This window comes from Artemia sp. Qi Xiang Cuo, chromosome 11 (assembly GCF_049724085.1).
Source record: "Artemia sp. Qi Xiang Cuo chromosome 11, ASM4972408v1, whole genome shotgun sequence".
Taxonomy (NCBI): domain Eukaryota; kingdom Metazoa; phylum Arthropoda; class Branchiopoda; order Anostraca; family Artemiidae; genus Artemia; species Artemia sp. Qi Xiang Cuo.
Window position 1 is genome coordinate 64,654,180 of NC_142804.1, and position 19,745 is coordinate 64,673,924.

A 19,745-nucleotide genomic window follows, 5' to 3' on the forward strand; every position below is an offset into this window, starting at 1 on the left:
TCATTTGTTCAATTCTGTGAAGGGAAAAGCAGTGTTGACTAAGAAATTATTTAATTACAGGCAAAATATTGGCAACAATATGGCTAATGCAGAGGCTGGTTAAAAGACAATTCAAACCCGTTAAGATTTATATAAAGAATATGATTGCTTTTTAGCGCTGTAAATTCTAGAAAAATGTCTTGAAACCCAAAAATGACAAAAATTTTGATCAATCATCAATGTTTTTTGTATAATATTAATTTTTAGTCATGTCACTCACAATTTCGTTGCTAAAAACAAACAGCAGTTAGAAAAAAAATCTGGAGTATTTCTTCCATCGGGAGATTCTCTAAATTTTAAGCAAATTCATCCATGAACATTCTTTCTTACTCTTCTGTGTTGTTTGGTGGATTGAATTAACCTGGCAAACAAATCACGCAATTAATGCACAAGAAACAATAAGAAAAATAGCAAAAAATCAGGAGATTTTCTCCCAAAATTTTAGCGAGTTCTTTCTCACTCTTGTATTATTTGTTTGGAGGTTGTAATTAATTTGGCAACTATGTCACACCACTTAACATACAAGAAACATTAACAAAAGATAAAGACGCTCCATTAGGAGATTGGTAAGTTATGATTGTCTTATGAAATAATGGAGACTGTTTTATGGAGATAATGGAGTGAATATCAACCAGTAGCCTACTGAATTACTAATGTAACATAAAATGAAAACTGATACAATAAAAAATAATTCCAAGAATTAAGGATTCTTTTTTCCAAAACACAGAAACAGACTTCCTTTTTTTTAACAAGGGTCGTAAAGTCGCCAAAAACTGAAACAGGGGCAAAATCTGAAAAAAAGTGCTATATAATTTTTAGGGTTCTCAATTCTTGGATGTATCAATAATATATGTTGAGTATTGGTAGTAATATAGAAACCCCATTGCACTTTCTGGCTGAAGGGTCGTGAAACGGAGATCAGCACTGCTGGTAGGGATTGTAAAGTTCAATGCCGTATTCGTTATCTTTTTTTATGTCGAATAGTAATTAAGAAGACCATACTGTCTTTGCTATTGAACAAGAAGAAGATAATTTTAAGAAATGAGTACTTTTTTCAACTAAAACAGCGACGGGTAAAGTAATATCAAGATTCCGGCTGCATAACTAACAGCTGTCCTAAGCGATACAGAAAAAACATGCATACAGTAAAATCCATAAAAATAATTCGCAATTAAAACTTTCCGATAAAGCTAGCTTCCTTGGAACATGATGTCGCAGTACCAAGGACAGTGAAAATTGAATTAGATTTTTTGAATTGGTTAAGTGGAATCTTGAACAACCGTACACATCTTAAATTAGATATAAAAAAAAATGGAATTAGATTTTTAAAGAAAAAGCCTTCCGTATGCGGTTTTCGGTACTGGCGGGTACTTAATTTAATAAAAGAAAAGTGGGTGAAAACCAGCAAAAAAAAGCTAAAAATATAAGAGACGACATTGCTTAAGAAGGTGTAGCGTTCCTTTGATGGTGTAGTAATCGACAAATTATTCATGTATTAATTTTTACGAATTAAAACCATTTCTAAATTTCCCTAATTTGTTTTGCTTGTTTGTTTTCACAGTTCAACGTGTCGACACCGCTAAAAATGAGGCACTACCCTGAAACTCCGTAAATTTGAAACAACCCAAGAAAAAAACCTGAGAAAATAATGGTTTTCAGGCTAAGATGGGTTGATGGGACAAAAAATGCTCTGATTTTGGGGCCATTGGCACTTTAAGGCTCTTTTAATTGAGTTTGCGTTTTTAGTGCGTATTTTTTAATTGGGAGCTATTTTATAATAGTTATTTTTTTTCTCTTTCGCTAAGGACGGCTATTAATTATACATCGGAAATATTCACACGTTACAGTTTCTTGTCAATATCATAATTAACTACTAACCATGTTATCAAGCTTTCCTGGCCAAGTAGGTTTAGTTTTTGACCTTCGTTGCAGCCATAGAGAAACACCAAGTTCAGGGTGTTTGACATACCCATTAACATCCACTCCAAACTGACGGACACCAAATAAACCTTGAACAGTAACAAGAATAAAAGATTATTTTGAAACATGTCCATAAGCTAACACATATGTAAAAAAATATATCTAAGAAATGACACTCCCAAGATATAACAATAAATTATAAATAGTAACTTTAGATGAACAAACAAGTTAAGATGACCTTGCAAAAGACCTTAGCACGGGGTAATTATTATTTAAACTACAGTCTATAGCTTAAAGAAATGCTCTAAGCAGGGGTTTTCTCCGATTTAATGAAAGAAGAGTTATTTATATGAAAGAAAAGAAGGTCATTAAACGAACTAACTTAACAAACTTATATCTGATTGCAACAAACTTACGCACAAAATAGAAAAGTCTATACGCATTATAAGAATAAGGAAATAACTACAACAGAACCTAGCATATAGTAATTATGGTTTCAACTATAGTCTATAAGTCAAAGTAATGCGATAGCTGCGTTTTTCTTTGATAAAAAAGATCAATTTTTAAAGAAAGTAAAGAGCAATATTAAAACTTAAAACGAACAGAAATTATTTCGTCTGTGAGTGGGGATGCCCCCTTCTCGATCCCTCGCTCGTCAATTTAAAGTTTCTTAGCATTTAAAAAAAGCTTTTTATTCAAACTAAACAGCCCTTGTGTTTCAGCAGTCTTTCTTAAAGTATTGGGACAAAAAAGTCAAACTTTAGCGTAAGAGCAAGGTGTTGAGGACAGGCCAGCCCCCCTTACAGACGGAATAATTTACGTTCATTTTGAGTTTTAATGTTGCACCTTACTTTCAAATGATTTTTTTTAAATTTAATTTCTGATCGTTTTCGAATAATGCCGGGAAAATCGCAACCCCTGCCCCCCCCCCTGAAAATTCCATACTCGCTGAAAATAACACTCAAAAATTTCCTGCGGACGATTCTGCCTGGAATATTCTTCTTAGCCCAATATTATTTCAAAAGATTTTATTTAATTTCTGATCATTTTTCAAAACATGCCGTAAATTCCCCCTCCGTGGAAAATTTTCCCGAAAATTCTACCCTCTACTCCCCCCAGTGGAAAGTTTCTCCCGAAAAAAATCCCCCATACAATTCCAAAATTCTCAATTTCGATCAGAAATTGTGATGGGTTGACTTCAGGGGAAAAAGGGCGTGGGAAAGAGGCCACTTGCCCTCCACTCTTTTAGGTCACTTAAAAAGGGCAATAGAACTTTCAATTTCCGTTCGAAAGAGCCCTCTCATGATCTTCTAGGATCTCTGGTTTGACACGATCAACCCTGAAAAGAGGAAGAAAAAAAAACGCATCCATAATCTTTCCTCTGGCAAAAATACAAAATTCCACATTTTTGTAGATGGGACCTTAAGACTTCTGCAAAAGGGTTCTCTGATACGCTGAATCTGATGGTGCGATTTTCCTTAAGATTCCTTAACTTTTCGGGATGATTTCACCCTTTTTCGAAAATCAGATAAATTTTCTCAGGCTTGTAGTTTTTGGTGGGTAAAATTGAACTTAAAATATTAAATATTAAACTCTGTTTTTTTAGAGTTTCGGTCACTATCGGGCCGAGTTGCTCCTTACTTTCAGTTCGTTATCACAAACTTTTTGATGAAATGAAATAGAAGCTTATCTTATGAAGGTAGAGGAGAACTTTAAAACCTAACGACCAATCCGGATCTTCAACCGGTGTTACTCTTAAGTAACACTTAAACCAACAGAAATTACCACAAATGAAGCCTACAGCGCAATTAGCAGTTTACATAAATTAACATATATATTGCATAATGCTTTCTATCAGTCACAAACAAACAAACCAACAACAACAAAATTACTAATCAAGTTTACAGGAAAGAAACAAAGTTTTCTTTGAATAAATTTCTATTGAATATATTTTGGCATTTTCTTCGAAAAAAAGGAAATATTTGTAACCCCACTATATGCTGAAAAATATATTTTTTACCCCAATCCTTCCTAGATATTGAAAATACATTTCGATCACATGACATACATTATTTTTGTTTCTTTTTTTCAGTGACACCTCTTAGATCTTTTTTTTCTTTTCCTTCTCTTCTTTTATCTTTTCTTCTTTTCCTCTTTTATTAGTTTACTGTACTCTTTGAGAACAACAAATAGCAAATATATTCAAAGAGAGTTTGGCAAACAATATAGCAAAGTTTATTTCTTCTAAACATAAACAGAAATAACAGTCAATTTAAGTAAATAAATCCTAAGCTTAAAAAAACGAAAAATTTTTGTTACAGAGATTAAATTCAGAATCTTGAAAAAAATTCCCTATCCAGACCAAAAAACCAGAACAACACAGAGTTATACTTTTCGACACTTAAAAAAAAAAAAGAAGAAAAAAATCTACATTCCCTCTGAACCCCACCCTGTAGAATTTTTACCGATTTTCTTATTGATTTCTACCTCGATTTCTGTTAGTTTGTTTTTGATTCAAAAATTAATTTTAATTTCTGTCCATCTGAGGTTTCTTGTCCATTCATAGTAATTTCTGTTCAGTTTGAGTTTGATACAATTCATTAAAAAAAAACTTGTACAATACAATACTTTTCACAGAAAATTAACTGTAATTCTACGCTAATGATCAGCAGATAAATATACCTGTTAGAATTCCAACTCAAGGTTATATCCTAGTATTATTAATAGATACATAAAACCAAAAACAAACAGACATTAAATAAACACTCATAGCAATAAACATACAATAAGTATTAATATAAATGAATAAATAGATCTTGAAGCGAGTAATGCTTAGATTGAATATGAAAATCAAGCTGAAAACGAAAACAAATATTTCTCTATTGAAGTATAAATAAAACTGACAACTAACATAAATGAAATAAACAATCAATGCGAATAAACATACAATATATATTAATGTAAATGAATAAATAAATCTTAAAACGAGTGAAACTTAAAAAGAATATGAAAATCAAGTTTGAATCGAATAGAAATGACTACAAACAAGAGCTTGGGTATCGCCTCACTGCAGAAGCCTAAAACCTACCGTGTCATCGGCGCTTTACTGAAAACAATTCTTTTAAATGTTTTCACTTTTGTAACTTTAAGAAGTCAAAAATTAATTAAGATTTTAGGGAATAAATATCAGCATATGTATATTAAATTGACAATGCACATTTTTTTTTCAGTAAACTCATTTGAATTTTTTTTCAGTAAAGTACATATTATATTCTGGCTTTTAGAAAGCATAGGGGTTTTGAACCCTACTCATATTAATTTATGCTCGTTTTGAGTTTGACTCTAATATTTATTTTAATTTTTGTTCGTTTTGGGTTTCATTTATTTATTGATACCGATTTGGGGTAGTTGTATGCTTGGTAGATTATATGATAGTCCGGACGCCAGGTGTTGAAAATGTGAATCATACCACGACGGAATGGGGCTGCTACGAGAATCAGCCTACCCTCCATCCCCTAAATTGACCATGCGGATTCAAAAATACCAATGGCACTTGCTTGCAAGTGGTGGAACACTCCGAAACTTGACATTTTATTATATTTTGGTGTTTCATGCAAGAAAATGCATGTTCCACAAATTTGAGGTGTAGTTTTCCGCTCAAACAGAAATGCCTAGAATCATAGAATGTTTTCATAACAAACTAACACGATTAGTTAAAAAAAAAAATGGCAAAACTATACGAGTCTTGAACAGTCTTGGAAAGTATAAACAAAATCAAATTGAATATTAGATATATAATGATATTAATTGTTGAAAGATCCATCAGTTCAAGATTTTTTTTCACTGTAATTTTTATTTTCATTTTCAATGCTGTAAGAACTGGAAAATAATAAATTTGTAATATACGAGTAATTCGTTTTAAGTGAAGCACCAATGACGCAGAAGGCTTTAGGTTTTTACAGTTAAACAAGGGGGCAGTATCCAAATTTTGTTTGTAGTGAAACTATTTGTTTCTACCAATCTTGAAAAGAACTAATAAGTTAAAATGAATATTTGTTGTATAAATATGTCAACTGGTAAAAGTTCTTTAGTTGACAATTTTGCTGCGAATTCTATATGTATCTTCAATATAAACCAAAAAAGGTGGGATTTGCAATTAATTCGTTTTCAGAAAAGCGCAAATAACGCCATAGGTTTTACGATTCTGCAGTTAGGTAAAACCCACACTCATGTTTGTAGTTATTTTTTTTCGATTCAAACTTGATTTGCATATTCTTTTTAAGTTTCACTCGTTTTAAGATTTATTTATTCATTTATATTAATATATATTGTATGTTTGTTCACATTGATTGTTTATTTAATTTCTGTTAATTTAAAGTTTCATTTTTACTTCAAAAGAAGTATATTCTTTTTCGTTTGAAGATTGACTTTCATATTAAATTTAATAATTACTTAATTTAAAAACTTTCTATTAGTTTGTGTTATTGACTGTTTTATGTTTTGTTGCTATTACTGCTTATTTACTTTTCCTCAGTTTTGGGTTTCATCTGTTCTTCAGTAGTACTTTCTGGTCGTTTTGTATTTGAATTTTAACAGGTGTTTGTATCTGCTCAACTTAAGTTAAAATGCCCTTTACTTTTCGTTGAGAAAACTTCTTTTTTGGAAAGTTTTTTTTAATTAATTTTTGTTCGTTTTTGATTGCAAAAAGTTTCAAGTTTTTATACCATGGGGGGGGGGGGCACGGACTGTCTAATTATTCTTGACTTTAAAAAACAGATCTAGAATTTTCAATTTAAATCGATTGAGGCTTTTTTCAAAGTCCATACGATTACCTCTTTGATAAAAACCTTATATATGAACAATAGACAGCTTGCATAACTTGTGGACAGCGATTGACAACAATGAATGGATTGAAAAAATTACTCTAATAAGGGGGTTTAGACCATTTCACTTGCAGACACAAAGGGATCACGACTGTTTGGAATTGACCTTAATAGGATTTTGTGTGCCAAAGCAATTTTGCATCTATCACAGAGTATGTATTTTAACCTTATAATTGGATAATTATAATAGATTTCCTATGTGTTCTTCCCATACAAAACCCCTTCCCATAAGTTATAAACCCCCCTTAATAAGTTATGCCCCAGGGCATAACTTAAAACGCCTACCCCCGGGCCCTGATGGGCTGTATCGACACCGGAGTTTTTGTCATCAGAACTTTGAACTATTTTAACAAAAAGGCTATCTCAAAATATTTATCTGATGCATTTAGGGCTTGGAGGAGGGGGGCTAGTTAGTGGCCCTGTTTTCAGTAATCTTAATGCACAACTAAAAAACAATAAAACATCGAAACCTTATTGCCTTTATGACCTTTAGTTTTCTATTGTCTAAAACATAATAACATAATAAAATTAATTTAAAAAACTGAATTTATTTATTAATTTACATTAATATCTATGGTATGTTTGTTTGCATTGATTTTTTATTTAATGATTGTTTGATTGTTTATATGCCCCCAGAGCATAGCTTACAACGCCTACCCCCGGGCCCTGGTGGGCTGTGTCGACACAGGAGTTTTTTTGTTATCAGAGCTTTGAACTATTTTAACAAAACGTCTATATCAAAATTTTTGTCTGATACGTTTTGGGCGAGGAGGAGGGAGAGGGGCTGGTTGCCCTTCAATTTCTTTTGACTCTTAAAAAGTGAACAAGAACTTTCAATTTTCAATCAAATGAACCCTCTCTAAAGTTTATACGAGCATCCCTTCCATAAAAAATAATATGAAAGATTCGGAGAATCCTTAAATTACAACCCTTGCCCTGAGGGCTTTGGGGAAGTTGTAATCCACAAAGACCTAATTTCCAGAACTTAAAACTACGTTTAATAAAATGGCTGTCTTAAAATTGTGATTGGATGTGTTTGGGGAAAAGATGGGCGTGAGAGGGGGGTTCGTTGCCCTCAAATCACTGTCGACTATTACAAAGAGTACTAGCCCTCGGAATTTCCAACCGAATGAGCCTTTTTTGAAGTTTTTACGACACCACCTTCTATAAAAAAACTTATATGTCCCCAGGGTATAACTTAAAACCCTTGCCTTGAGGTTTGTGGGGGAGTGTCCTCCTCAAAAACATATTTTCTATCTGGAAATCAACTACGCTGAACAAAATGGCTATCTCAAAATTTTGATGGGATGTGTTTGGGATAAGGGTAGGTGTAGCGGGGGGGCTAGTTGCCCTCCAATAACTTTCGACTATTAAAAAGGGTACTAGCCCTTTTAATTTCCAATCGAATGAGCCTGTTTTGAAGTTTTTACGACAACGCCTTCTATGAAAACCTTATATGCCCCCAGGGCATAACTTAAAACCCTTGTCCAAAGGGTTGTGGGGGACTGTCCTCCTCAAAAACCTATTTTCTATCTGGAAATCAACTACGCTGAACGAAATGGCTATCTCAAATTTTGATTGGATGTGTTTGGAGGAATGATGGGCGTATGGGGGGGGGGGGGCCTAGTTGCCCTCCAGTCACTTTCAACTGTTAAAAAGGGCACTAGCCCTTCGAATTTCCAATCGAATGAGCCTTTTTTTAAGTTTCTACGACAAAGCCTTCTATAAAAACCTTATTTGCCCTCAGAACATAACATAAAACGCTTGCCCTGAGGGTTGTGGAGGAGTTTACTCCTCAAAAATATATTTTCTATCTTGAAATCAACTACGCTGAACAAAATGGCCCAAATAACATCACTTTCGACTGTTAAAAAGGGCACTAGCCCTTTGAATTTCTAATCGAATGAGCCTTTTTTTAAGTTTCTACGACAACGCCTTCTATAAAAACCTTATATGCCCCCAGGGCATAATTTAAAACCCTTGCCCTGGGGGTTGTGGGGGATTGTCCTCCTCGAAAATATATTTTCTATCTGGAAATCAACTATGCTGAACCAAATGGCTATCTCAAAATCTTGATTGGATGTGTTTGGGGGAATGATGAGCGTGAGGGGAGGGGGGGCTAGTTGCCCTGCAATCACTTTTGACTATTAAAAAGGGCACTATCCCTTTGAATTTCCAATCGAATGAGCCTTTTTTGAAGTTTCTACGACAACGCCTTCTATAAAAACTTTATAAGCCCCCAGGGCATAACTTAAAACCCTTGCCCTGAGGGTTTTGGGGGATTGTCCTCCTCAAAAACATATTTTCTATCTGGAAATCAACTACGTTGAACAAAATGGCTATCACAGAATTTTGATTTGATGTGTTTGGGGGACTGCTGGGCGTGGGGGGGGGGCTAGTTGCACTCCAATCAATTTCGACTATAAAAAAGGGCACTATCCCTTTGAATTTCCAATCGAATGAGCCTGTTTTGAAGTTTCTATGTCAACGCCTTCTATAAAAACCTTATATGCCCCCAGGACATATCTTAAAACCTTTGCCCTGAAGGTTGTGGGGGAGTGTCCTCCTCAAAAACATATTTTCTATCTGAAAATCAACTACGCTGAACAAAAGGGCCATCTCAAAATTTTGATTGGAGGTGTTTGGGGGCATCATGGGCGTGGGGAGGGGGCGAGTTGCCCTCCAATCACTTTCCATTGTTAAACAGGGCACTAGCCCTTTAATTTCCTATCAATTGAGCCTGTGTTGAAGTTTCTGCGACAACGCCTTCTTTAAAAACCTTATATGCCCCCAGGGCATAACTTAAAACTCTTGCCCTAAGGGTTTTGGGGGATTGTCCTCCTCAAAAATAAATTTTCTATCTGGAAATCAACTACGCTGAACAAAATGGCCCAAATAACATCACTTTCGAATATTATAAATGGCACTAGCCCTTTGAATTTCCAATCGAATGAACCTTTTTTGAAGTTACTACGACAACGCCTTCTGTAAAAACCATATACGCCCTCAGGGCATAACTTAAAACCCTTACCCCAAAGGTTGTGGGAGAGTTTTCTCCTCAATAATATATTTTCTAACTGGAAATCAACTACGCTGAACAAAATGGCTATCTCAAAATTTTGATTGGATGTGTGTGGGGGACTAATGGGCGTGGGGCTAGTTACACTCCAATCACTTTCGACTATTAAAAAGGGCACTAGCCCTTTAATTTCCAATCGATTGAGCCTGTTTTGAAGTTTCTACGACAACACCTTCTATAAAAACTTTATATGCCATCAGGGCATAACTTAAAACCCTTCCCCGGAGGGTTTTGGGGGAGTGTCCTCCTCAAAACTATATTGTCTATCAGGAGATCAACTACGCTGAACAAAATGACTATCTGTAAATTTGTCGTGGAGGAGTTGTGGGAACGGAGGGGCGTGGGGGGGGGCTAGTTGCCCTCCAATCATTTTCTACTATTAAAAAGGGCACTAGAACTCTTAATTTCCAATCGAATGAGCCCCCTTTGAAGTTTCTATGACGACCCCTTCCATATGAAGTGCCTCTGGAAAAAAAAATAATAAATAATAAAACATTGGAGCCGAATGGCCTTTACTATAGGCAACGCTACAGCGTTGCCTCTGATATATTCATTTATTGAAGACCCATCATTCACATAACATGATAAGACGAAGTAGCGGAAAAAGAAAAGAAAAAAGCAAACAAACAAAACAAAAACGCATGCAAAGGAACCAATTACTATACTAGCTATTGTCATAGCAACGACAACTAACTACAGAAATAAAACATGAATTAGAATCAAATTCAAATGTTATTGCACCAAATATGGTCATGACACAGACATACAAAAATACTATTGAATTAAAGCAGGATACCAATCATTCTGTGAAGAATTAAGTTTTCCGTTATGCTTGGCAATTAATTTAAAAATTGCAAGATCAGGGTCAGTGAGTTTAAACTTTCTAATCAAAGAAGAATTCCGATGCCAAGGTGATAACCGAAGCAAATACTTAGCGAAGCGAAAGAAAACAGACCGAACTTTCAGACAATCAGCTCTAAAACAGCTTCCACGGCAGAGCAATATACAAGATGTGAGGGAGGGCTACAGCATTGAAAAGGCTAACTAATATCAGGCAGTTGAATCGAAATTTTGCTGCAACAACCGATGCATAGGGAACAGATATACGTCGTACGAGATGGTCTAGCACCAGGGATCGGGTGCGGCGTAGCGACGCGCCAATGGGAAGACCTAGATAAACGAGGTGGTCAACAGCTCTAACAGTGGCATTGCCAAACGCTATAGAAGACGGTGGCTCACCTTTCCAATTAAACAGCACAATTTCTGACTTATCAGCATTGAAGCGAAGGCCAAAATTAAGATACTCCTGTTGAAGTGTGACTAAGATCTTATTCATTCTTTGGAGGGTACGGCTGTGATTTAAAGCGTCATCTGCGTAACAAACTAGTGACAAATTCAGTGAAGACAGTATCAAAGACATGGGGCACTGGTCTTGAGCATCCAACACGCAATTATTGAAAAGAATAGGAGAAGAAACTGCACCTTGACGTGCAACTTTCAAGACAGGAATGAGTTTCCTATGTGAAATAGGGGGCCTATTTTTATCCAGAAGTAGTTTCAGGCGAATACATAATCAGGAGTTTTATACTCGGCCTGAAACTTGTTCGTCAAAAAATGCGGCCTAAAAAAGTGTCAAAAAACTTAATAATACAATATTTTTTTTAGTTTTATTTCAATTATGCTAATACTTACAAGTCGCAGACCTTTCCATTTCCAGAAACGATTTTTCTGAGAATCCGCCTCGAATTTCAAAACACTGAAAATAAAAATAATAGTTAGGATTTCTTCGAACAAAATTTTTACCTAGACACAGAGCAGAGAACCGTGGGAATTCCCCACGAGATTGGCCCAAAGAACCCACAAAAATTAAGAAAATTTCAGCTTATTGGAAACACATTTTCCTTTGCGAAAATCCTTTAATAACCTCTCTCATCTCCTCATAGGCCTGTACACGTATACGACCAAGGACAATAAGAGACCTGTAGTATAGTATTACCGTATATTAACCATGAACGATGTCTAAAAACATAATTACCATCCCTTTTAGGTTTATATTACTTGTGAAATACGTAATTTTGCGATAAACCTACAGTTGTAACTTTCACCAAAAAGGACACGATACTTAAATCATTGAATTGATTAGTCTTAGGTATACCTATTCACCGAGCCTGAATTTTGATATTACATCGACTTTTTCAGGGAATCGTCTGAACTTACTTAAAAGTTTAGGAAAATATCTCTATTTTCGCATTTTTCGGACGTATTCTTTAATATAACAAAAGGACACAATGTAAATTTCAAAAATGTAATTTGAGTTGATGGATAAAGCAAAATTTCAGCTATCGAATGATAGAAAGTCGTCTTGCGTTGAAACATTAAAACCTTAGGACTGTAGAAAAATAAAATACCTCTAATTTGTACGAAGAACACGCATTTTAAACTCCTAATATGTTATTATGCACTGAGGTCCAGCTAGTACCCATTTTTGGTTCCAAATGAGTATTTGCAGTGCCGTAGCTTACTAAAATTCTTTGGGATATTGATGATGTTCCCTTTTCATTATATTTCCTTTCCGAATTTTTAGTTCCGACTAAGTATTTGCAGTGCCATAGTTTATTAAAATTCATTAGGATATTGATGATATTTCCTTTTTTTCATATTTCATTTTCCAAATTTTTAGTTCTTCCAATTGAGTAGTTGCGGTGCCGTAGCTTACTTAAATTAAATTTTAAATTAATAAAATTTATTACATTAAATTAAACTAATTAAATTTAATTTAATTAATCCCTCTAATTTAACTAAAATTAATATAATTGAACCAATGAAATTAAAATTGATTAGCATCATGACATTTTCTTTTTTTCCTGACAGACTTGTACAGATGTAAGCAAAAACTACATAAATGATCATCTGCTTTCCATCCTTCACTGATGTTGGTTCAACTAGGGTTTCAAACCAATAGAGAAGGAGACTTTGGTTCAAATTAAAGAGAAGCAAAAGAACAAAAAGAGAAGGAGGATGGGAGAATGAGAGACTTCCCTACTACTTGGCTTGGTAATTTAAAAGGGGCTACGTTAAACGACGTAAATTGTACTAGAGAACGGTAAATTTAAAACATGCGTTTCGTTGTCACGGAGCTTCCTATTTTAGTATACAGGGCAAGATGTTCATATTTCGTAACGAAAAAAAGAAGATATTTGCTATAGCAAGCAGCTAATCGCAAAATTCGATACAGACTTTAAGAGAGAAGGCTAAATATCTCTGTCTGACAAAAAAAAATGCCATAGTGCCTTATCAATTACGAAACCAAGTTAACCAGAAATGAATACGCATTTTAATCAAAAAAGACGTTTGAGCAAAAAACAAAAATGCATTAACTTCCTTATTTTGTGATGTCGAGAACGTACTAAATTGCACAAAATAAAAATAGTACATTAATAGTACAACTATCCCCACCAGTAACAGCAGGCAACTTCCATTAGAAAGTTACAACTGCACTTACCTCGTTTCTCCAACCTTTTAGTGTCACAAATTTTTCCTGCCTGCGCCAGGATTCCAGAACTTTTGCCAAAGCATTACTCCTTGCATCATAAGAATTCAAAGAACCACAAATAGAGACATATTCTCTCTCAATGACAAACACATCCCTATGATTTTTCATCGCCTCCAAGACATTCTGTAATACCAAGCCAATTTGTCTTCCTTCAATGACAAACGGTAAACAATTCTTGAATGCCCCTAAAAATAAAACGTTTCGTTACACATACATCAACATAGAACGGGTTAGATGGGATACAACCCCAATAGAAGTGGCTTCATTTTACAAAGTGTATTTTATCCATACAACACACAGTTCATATAATAATCCAATATGATCATGCTCTATCTCACCCATTATAAAAACCCGAACCGGGGTGCGAGTGCTCCTGAGAACGTTTTTGCAGATATAAACATAAGCGAAATCAGATTAGCGGGAATGCTGGGTAGTCTGTCCTGTTTCTGTTTTTTTACATTAAAGTGCATTGAAACAATCGAAACAGACGGAAACAGACTAACCCGCATTCCCACTAATGCAGAAATAAGTGGGAGGAGCTTTTTGTGAACGAAGACCAGAAATGATCTGCGATAAGCTTACTGGTATATTCTGTCTACTGTGATACAACATAAGTGCAGGTTATGTAACTCTCCATTGATATAATTGTAGATGGGTAATTCTCCCCCAATAAATGTGTTTTGTTTTTTTAACTGCAAAAATTCCTAGTTGGCTTTGAAAACATACGTCTATAGTAGGCTATAAGACCCTCTTTCTTAAAAAAGAATATTATCTCCATAAAATCATAGCCATTTGTATCTTAAAATTATACACAAGAAGCCAGAATTGGGATTATATGGAGATGCAATCTATTGAGGAAGAAAGGGTGGAGCTACAGTTAGGGATTAGGACTTAGGTGAGCGAGAGAGCTTTTAAGTCTTGTTTAGGTTGGCAAGGCGTTAGAAACAATATTCTAGTTCCTTAATTTGCAATAGAAAAGTCAAAAGATCATTCATGTTAGTATGGGTCCTTGTAGAACTCATTGAAGGAAACCAAATTTTACACACAGTTGTAAGAAGAACTGCATAAGATGAAGGTATTTTAATTTATCTACAATAGTCGCAGCGTAATGCAACTAGTAAAGAACAAACTCTAGTCCATAGTAACTAAACATTTATAAACATTTATATTTACGCGCTTTTTATAAGTAACATAAATTTATATTAAAATAAAATGTATTCTTCGGCGAAAATTGCATCTTCATATACAAGATGATAAAACACGCGCAGCTTTTTGTTAAGACATACGTATCTTTTGAAGAGTTACTTCTCTGGGGTTTTATGTCATTTTGACTATTCAAGGGCAATTTTTACAATATCACTATCCAAAAATTTTATTTTTATTCTTTAAATTTTTCATGGCAGCAAGAAAAAAATCGTTTAGTTCTTAGCACACATGGATATAAAACGTTTGGGATGAAAACATCAGAGAGAAAAAAAACCTTTGGTATGTAGCTTTATTCATGACAGTTGCGTTCACCTATGTAATTTTGTAGCCTAGTTACAAGCGATACGTTTTTTTTACTATAAAATGATCCATACGTTAAAGTGGTAAACATGTAATGGTAACATGAATAACCTTATTTATTACGTTACCATAGATCAAAGCCTGACAGAATACTAAGAGTCACAATATGGACAAAACAAGATACTAGTGTACATACAGGAAGAATCTTGATGATGTTCAAAGTAGGCCAGAGCCCACCATCTACCAGTGTCTAAAGTCAATTATGCGCAATTTTTGGGGGGGATGGGGGATAACTACTCACCAGGTGGGAACGATGTTGATTAACTTTCAATAAGAGAATTTGAAGGGAACATTCCAGAAGAGCAAATGGAATTGGACTGGAGAGTTTAAGAATTTAATAATGTGTGAGGGATAGAATACTACTACTATTGCTATGAAAAACTACCTGCAGCATCAAGCCGACTGAGGCCGACACAGCTATGCACGCTCCTTCGTAAACACAATCTATTCGAAGCTTCACTTTTTACCTCTCCCATGAAGTTCTGATTTCCTTTAAATTCCTTCCTTTTGACCTTATTCTACCCCATATGGGGTCGACCTGCTTTTGTTTGACCCCATATGAATGGCCAAAAAGCAAAATCTTTCGCAATATGGCATACTTCATCTTTAAAATGTGTCCTAGACATCTCCACCGATTATTCATAGTAACCCTAGAAAGCAGAATCGGACAATGTTTTTGTACAGCTTGATGTTTGACATGCAGTCAGTCAAACAAAAAAATAATTTATTAAAATAGTTTGAGAAAAAACAGATCAGACTTTAGGGACAAAAGTAGAATCCCCTGTACTCCCTAGATTAATATTAGAAAAAAAGCTTTATGCTTGGTAGAACAGAGAAGAGTTTGTAAAAGAATTTCCTGAGTGATGAATCTTACATGAATAGGAGGAAAGTAATGACCATAGAGAAGCAGAATGAGGCAAACTCAGCTAATCATGCTGCTTTTCAACCCTATTTCAACATCTTTTCAAAGCTTCATCCTCAATCTTTGGTAATATGTTATCCTTCATCCCAAAAATTTGTCCTGGCCATCTCAACTTTTCTTACGTATTAGCCCTAGAAAAGATATTCGAACCAAATTGGTTGTACAGCTTGATGTTTGATATACAGTCAGTGAAATGAAAAAATAAACTATAAAATTAATTTGAGATGAAACAGGTGACAATTTTGGAACAAAAGTTAGAGGGGAGTCCTGTATTCCGTAGATTAATATTAGCAAAACAGCTTTATGCGTGGCAGAGGGGAGAAGGGTTTTTTTAAAAGAAGTTAATGAGTGATGTATCTAACAAGTATAAAAGGAAAGTAATGACCATGGAGAAGGCGACAATGGTTTAAATTAAGTAAGGGAATGTAAGATTGAAACTAATGTCAGAATTGATGAGAATCTGGATAGTACAGCCATACATCATAACAGTAAAATAGGGCTCTGCTCCAAAACTACCACATATCAAGCAATAAGCTGAGCAAAAAACAATATTCATTACTAATCTGACCCTTAAAGTAGCCTGCTATGAACATCAAAGTGATGCACATCGCCCCATGTTTGGTCGATTCATTTTTGAAAACCACAAATTTTAATGAGATTTGTTTTCAAAATTATGAAGTTTTAGGGCAATATCACATTTTCATCAGTGTTGCCATGTTGAACCACGAAAATAAATGAGTGTAGTTATATTTGAAAACGCTTTTTGTTTGTAAAAAAAACGAAACATTAAGGAATGTACTGATTTTGGGGACAAGTGTTATAAACTGATTTTTAATTCAATAGATAGACAGGCCTATGACTTACTACACATTTCTGATTAAAATAAAGACATATAGTAAGCTAAGATTTTTTTGATTTCCAAAAACAAATGCAGCCGCAAAGGCAACCTTCTGTTGTATGTCTTAAGCTTAATTTTCCTGATTTCTTACCCAAATTTCTGTTTTGTTTTTGTTTTTTCAATTTGGTCCCTGCTACTACCAAAACTGCACAATTACATATGGATGTCTATTTCATTCAAACTTAAATTTTCAGTTTTTTCTTACTTTTCAAGATACATATGCTTGCTTAAGTTACCAATTATTCAATTCAAACAATCAGATTTCATTTCAATGTCCTTGGTATTTTAAGGCGTCTCCACAAGCCTCTTCTGACATTATTTGACTAGAGGATACTGCTGTGACTTTCACTACTCTTACTTTTATCATTGGTATTATTACTATAATTAGACCCCGGCACTGCGCCGGCGGATCGACCGAACGCCGCCGACGAGAAGCCCGGTTGACCGCGGCCGAAGTGTCGTTACACCGTCGGCGCGCCGCTAGCGATAGGAATAGTGATGGTTCGCCGAGTTTGAGATTGTATTATAAGATGTCTTTAGTTCCATAACTGCAAAGTTCGTGTTCGTCTTTCTCGCGGGGTTTAGTATTTCAAATACCTTGATCTGAATTACGGCAGTGTCTGAACTATTCTTAAATTGTTGGGTATATCCCCGAAAATCTATGCGTCACCCGGAAAAAAATTTTGGTTCCCCGAATCTCCGAAAACTACGCGATCACGGTGCCACCCCTAGCGATTTATCACCAGTGACTTTCCCTACCAAATATTACTTTGTATACCATAATTCTTCACTACTCTCTTGTTCATTAATTTTCGTCTCTTTTGTTACTTTGCATAAAAACCAGACAGATGCAATATGCAATTGCAAATATTGCTATATACTCAGTTCTTCATATGCTGACAAAAACAGTATCGTCTTTATGAAATGAGTTTAAATGATTTCGAATGCAGTTTCACATTTGCTATTTCTTACATGATTATTAGTCAAGAATTTTATTTTTAAGTTGGATAGAATTATAGAACGTATTCACTACTATACAGCTTCAGCCTTCAGTTGGATTTTGAAGTGGATAGCCAACAGATTGTTTCTACAGCTGAATTGTAAGTTTGCAGGGTTTTTTTTTCTTTTGCTGTTTTTAGATAAGATTTTCTTAATGTTTAATACTCAATTGTTGAACGCCTGATAGAAAATACAATCTACATTCTGAAAAAATTTACCCTCCCCAAAAAAAAACTACCCTTCTATTGAGACAAAATTTAGCTATAGACTAAGCTATGTACAAGGTTGGGGAATTAAAGATTGAAACGGAAGTTACTCCAAAAATATGATTCATAAAAAAATTGTACATTATTGCCTATAGGGGGGGAGGAGAGGGGGCTATCATTTTTAAATGATAATAACTCATTTTTTTTTATTAAAAGCAGGGATGCCGAAAACATAATTATTTTTTCATTTAAAGTGGAGACGGAAGAAAATGATACTAAATTCCCTGGGAAACCATTGAAATATTTTGATAGACCCAAGGCCCCCCATTAGGACTTGTTCATTGTCTTTTTCTCCTAGGCTACTGGCCTAATTTGGGCTTTGTGTGTGCTCCCTTTTAATTAGATTCTTTTGATCTTATTGAATGCCACGGCGAATCTATGACTCAGTTTTCCATAATTTGAGGTATATCTGAATAATTTCGACATTTTTATTGTTGTCTTTGTACCCCTTTACTCATACCCTCAATTTTTTTTTCAAGGAACACTAAGCTGTTTAACGTTATTTTACGTGTTGGTTTGAACCATATAGTGTCCTAGTTAATTATTAAGTAAATAATTTTTTTAATGTAAAGCTGAGACGGTATCCTATCAAGGTGGTATCCAGAGGGGGGGGGATATGGAGGTATTACATTTAAATGATAATATCTTGAATTTTTTTACTGAAAGCAGGGATGCCAAAAAGCTATTCTATCAAGGTGGTATCTAGAGGGGGGAGGGAGCTACCATATTTAAATGATAATACCTCGTTTTTTTGTTTGTTTTTTATTGAAAGCAGGAATGCCAATGAGTTAATTATTTTTTGTTATTTAAAGCAGAGACAGTATCCTATCAAGATGGTATCCAGAGGGAGGGGGGGGGGCATAGAGAGTTGTTATATTTAAGTGATAGTACCTTGATTTGTTTTATTGAAAGCAGGGATGCCAAAAAGTTGAAAAGATGACAAAAATTAACAAGACTTTCGTTAGTTATAGTTGATACACCACTTGTATAGTTTTATCGTCCTAAGGGAAAGGGACACATGCACCCAACCCGTTTTTTTTCTTATTGATGAAACGAGCTTACTTTGAAAACACCCATTCATAAGTACCAGGCAGATTCACACTAAAACGAATTGGTGTGACGAAAGCGATATCGACATCCCCACCTAACGTTGTACTCGAGTGACAATGGCTCCCTTAGTCCAGTGCCCAAGTTACATTCACAGGTCAGGTCATAATAAAAGGTTTGAATTTAGGAGGATCAAGTAGGACTCTTTGACAGTCTTATTACCTCAAGTTAATAGATACTTAAACGTTCTGAAGTATCTACAGTGGTTTGAAAATATTATCACCCCACAAACGGTTACCAAACATATGCACAAATATAACAAACGCAACATTTGGAACGTTAGAACACTTTTTTCAAGGCTTTGAAGAAAAGCAGAAAAGGCTATACGCCCCTAACTACGCTTGAAAGCTATTTTAAAAAGAAACTCTTGGGAGCTTTCCATTGATACGACCATAGCAGAAGCTTTGAGCCTGGGTGGGGGTCAAAGAGGAGTCTTTGAGTATTTTGACCACAGGTGACTTATTATTGAGACTTTCTTAAATTGTGTAATTTTTGTGAGCATTTGGAAATCAA

The 19,745-nt window shown here is 34.8% G+C and overlaps 1 protein-coding gene across 4 annotated transcripts in view; it reads right to left on the reverse strand.

The window, feature by feature from the left end:
- LOC148947244 (uncharacterized) overlaps positions 1-19,745 on the reverse strand; it is a 60,876-nt gene that overhangs the window by 24,365 nt on the left and 16,766 nt on the right. For all 4 annotated transcript variants that reach the window (XM_089096948.1, XM_089096947.1, XM_089096950.1 and 1 more), the window contains exons 3-5: positions 13,424-13,659; positions 11,614-11,677; positions 1,918-2,048 (exon numbers count right to left, since the gene is read on the reverse strand). In XM_089096948.1, coding sequence (XP_088953074.1) covers positions 1,918-2,048; positions 11,614-11,677; positions 13,424-13,659 — 431 coding nt within the window. The remainder of the gene's footprint in view (positions 1-1,917; positions 2,049-11,613; positions 11,678-13,423; positions 13,660-19,745) is intronic.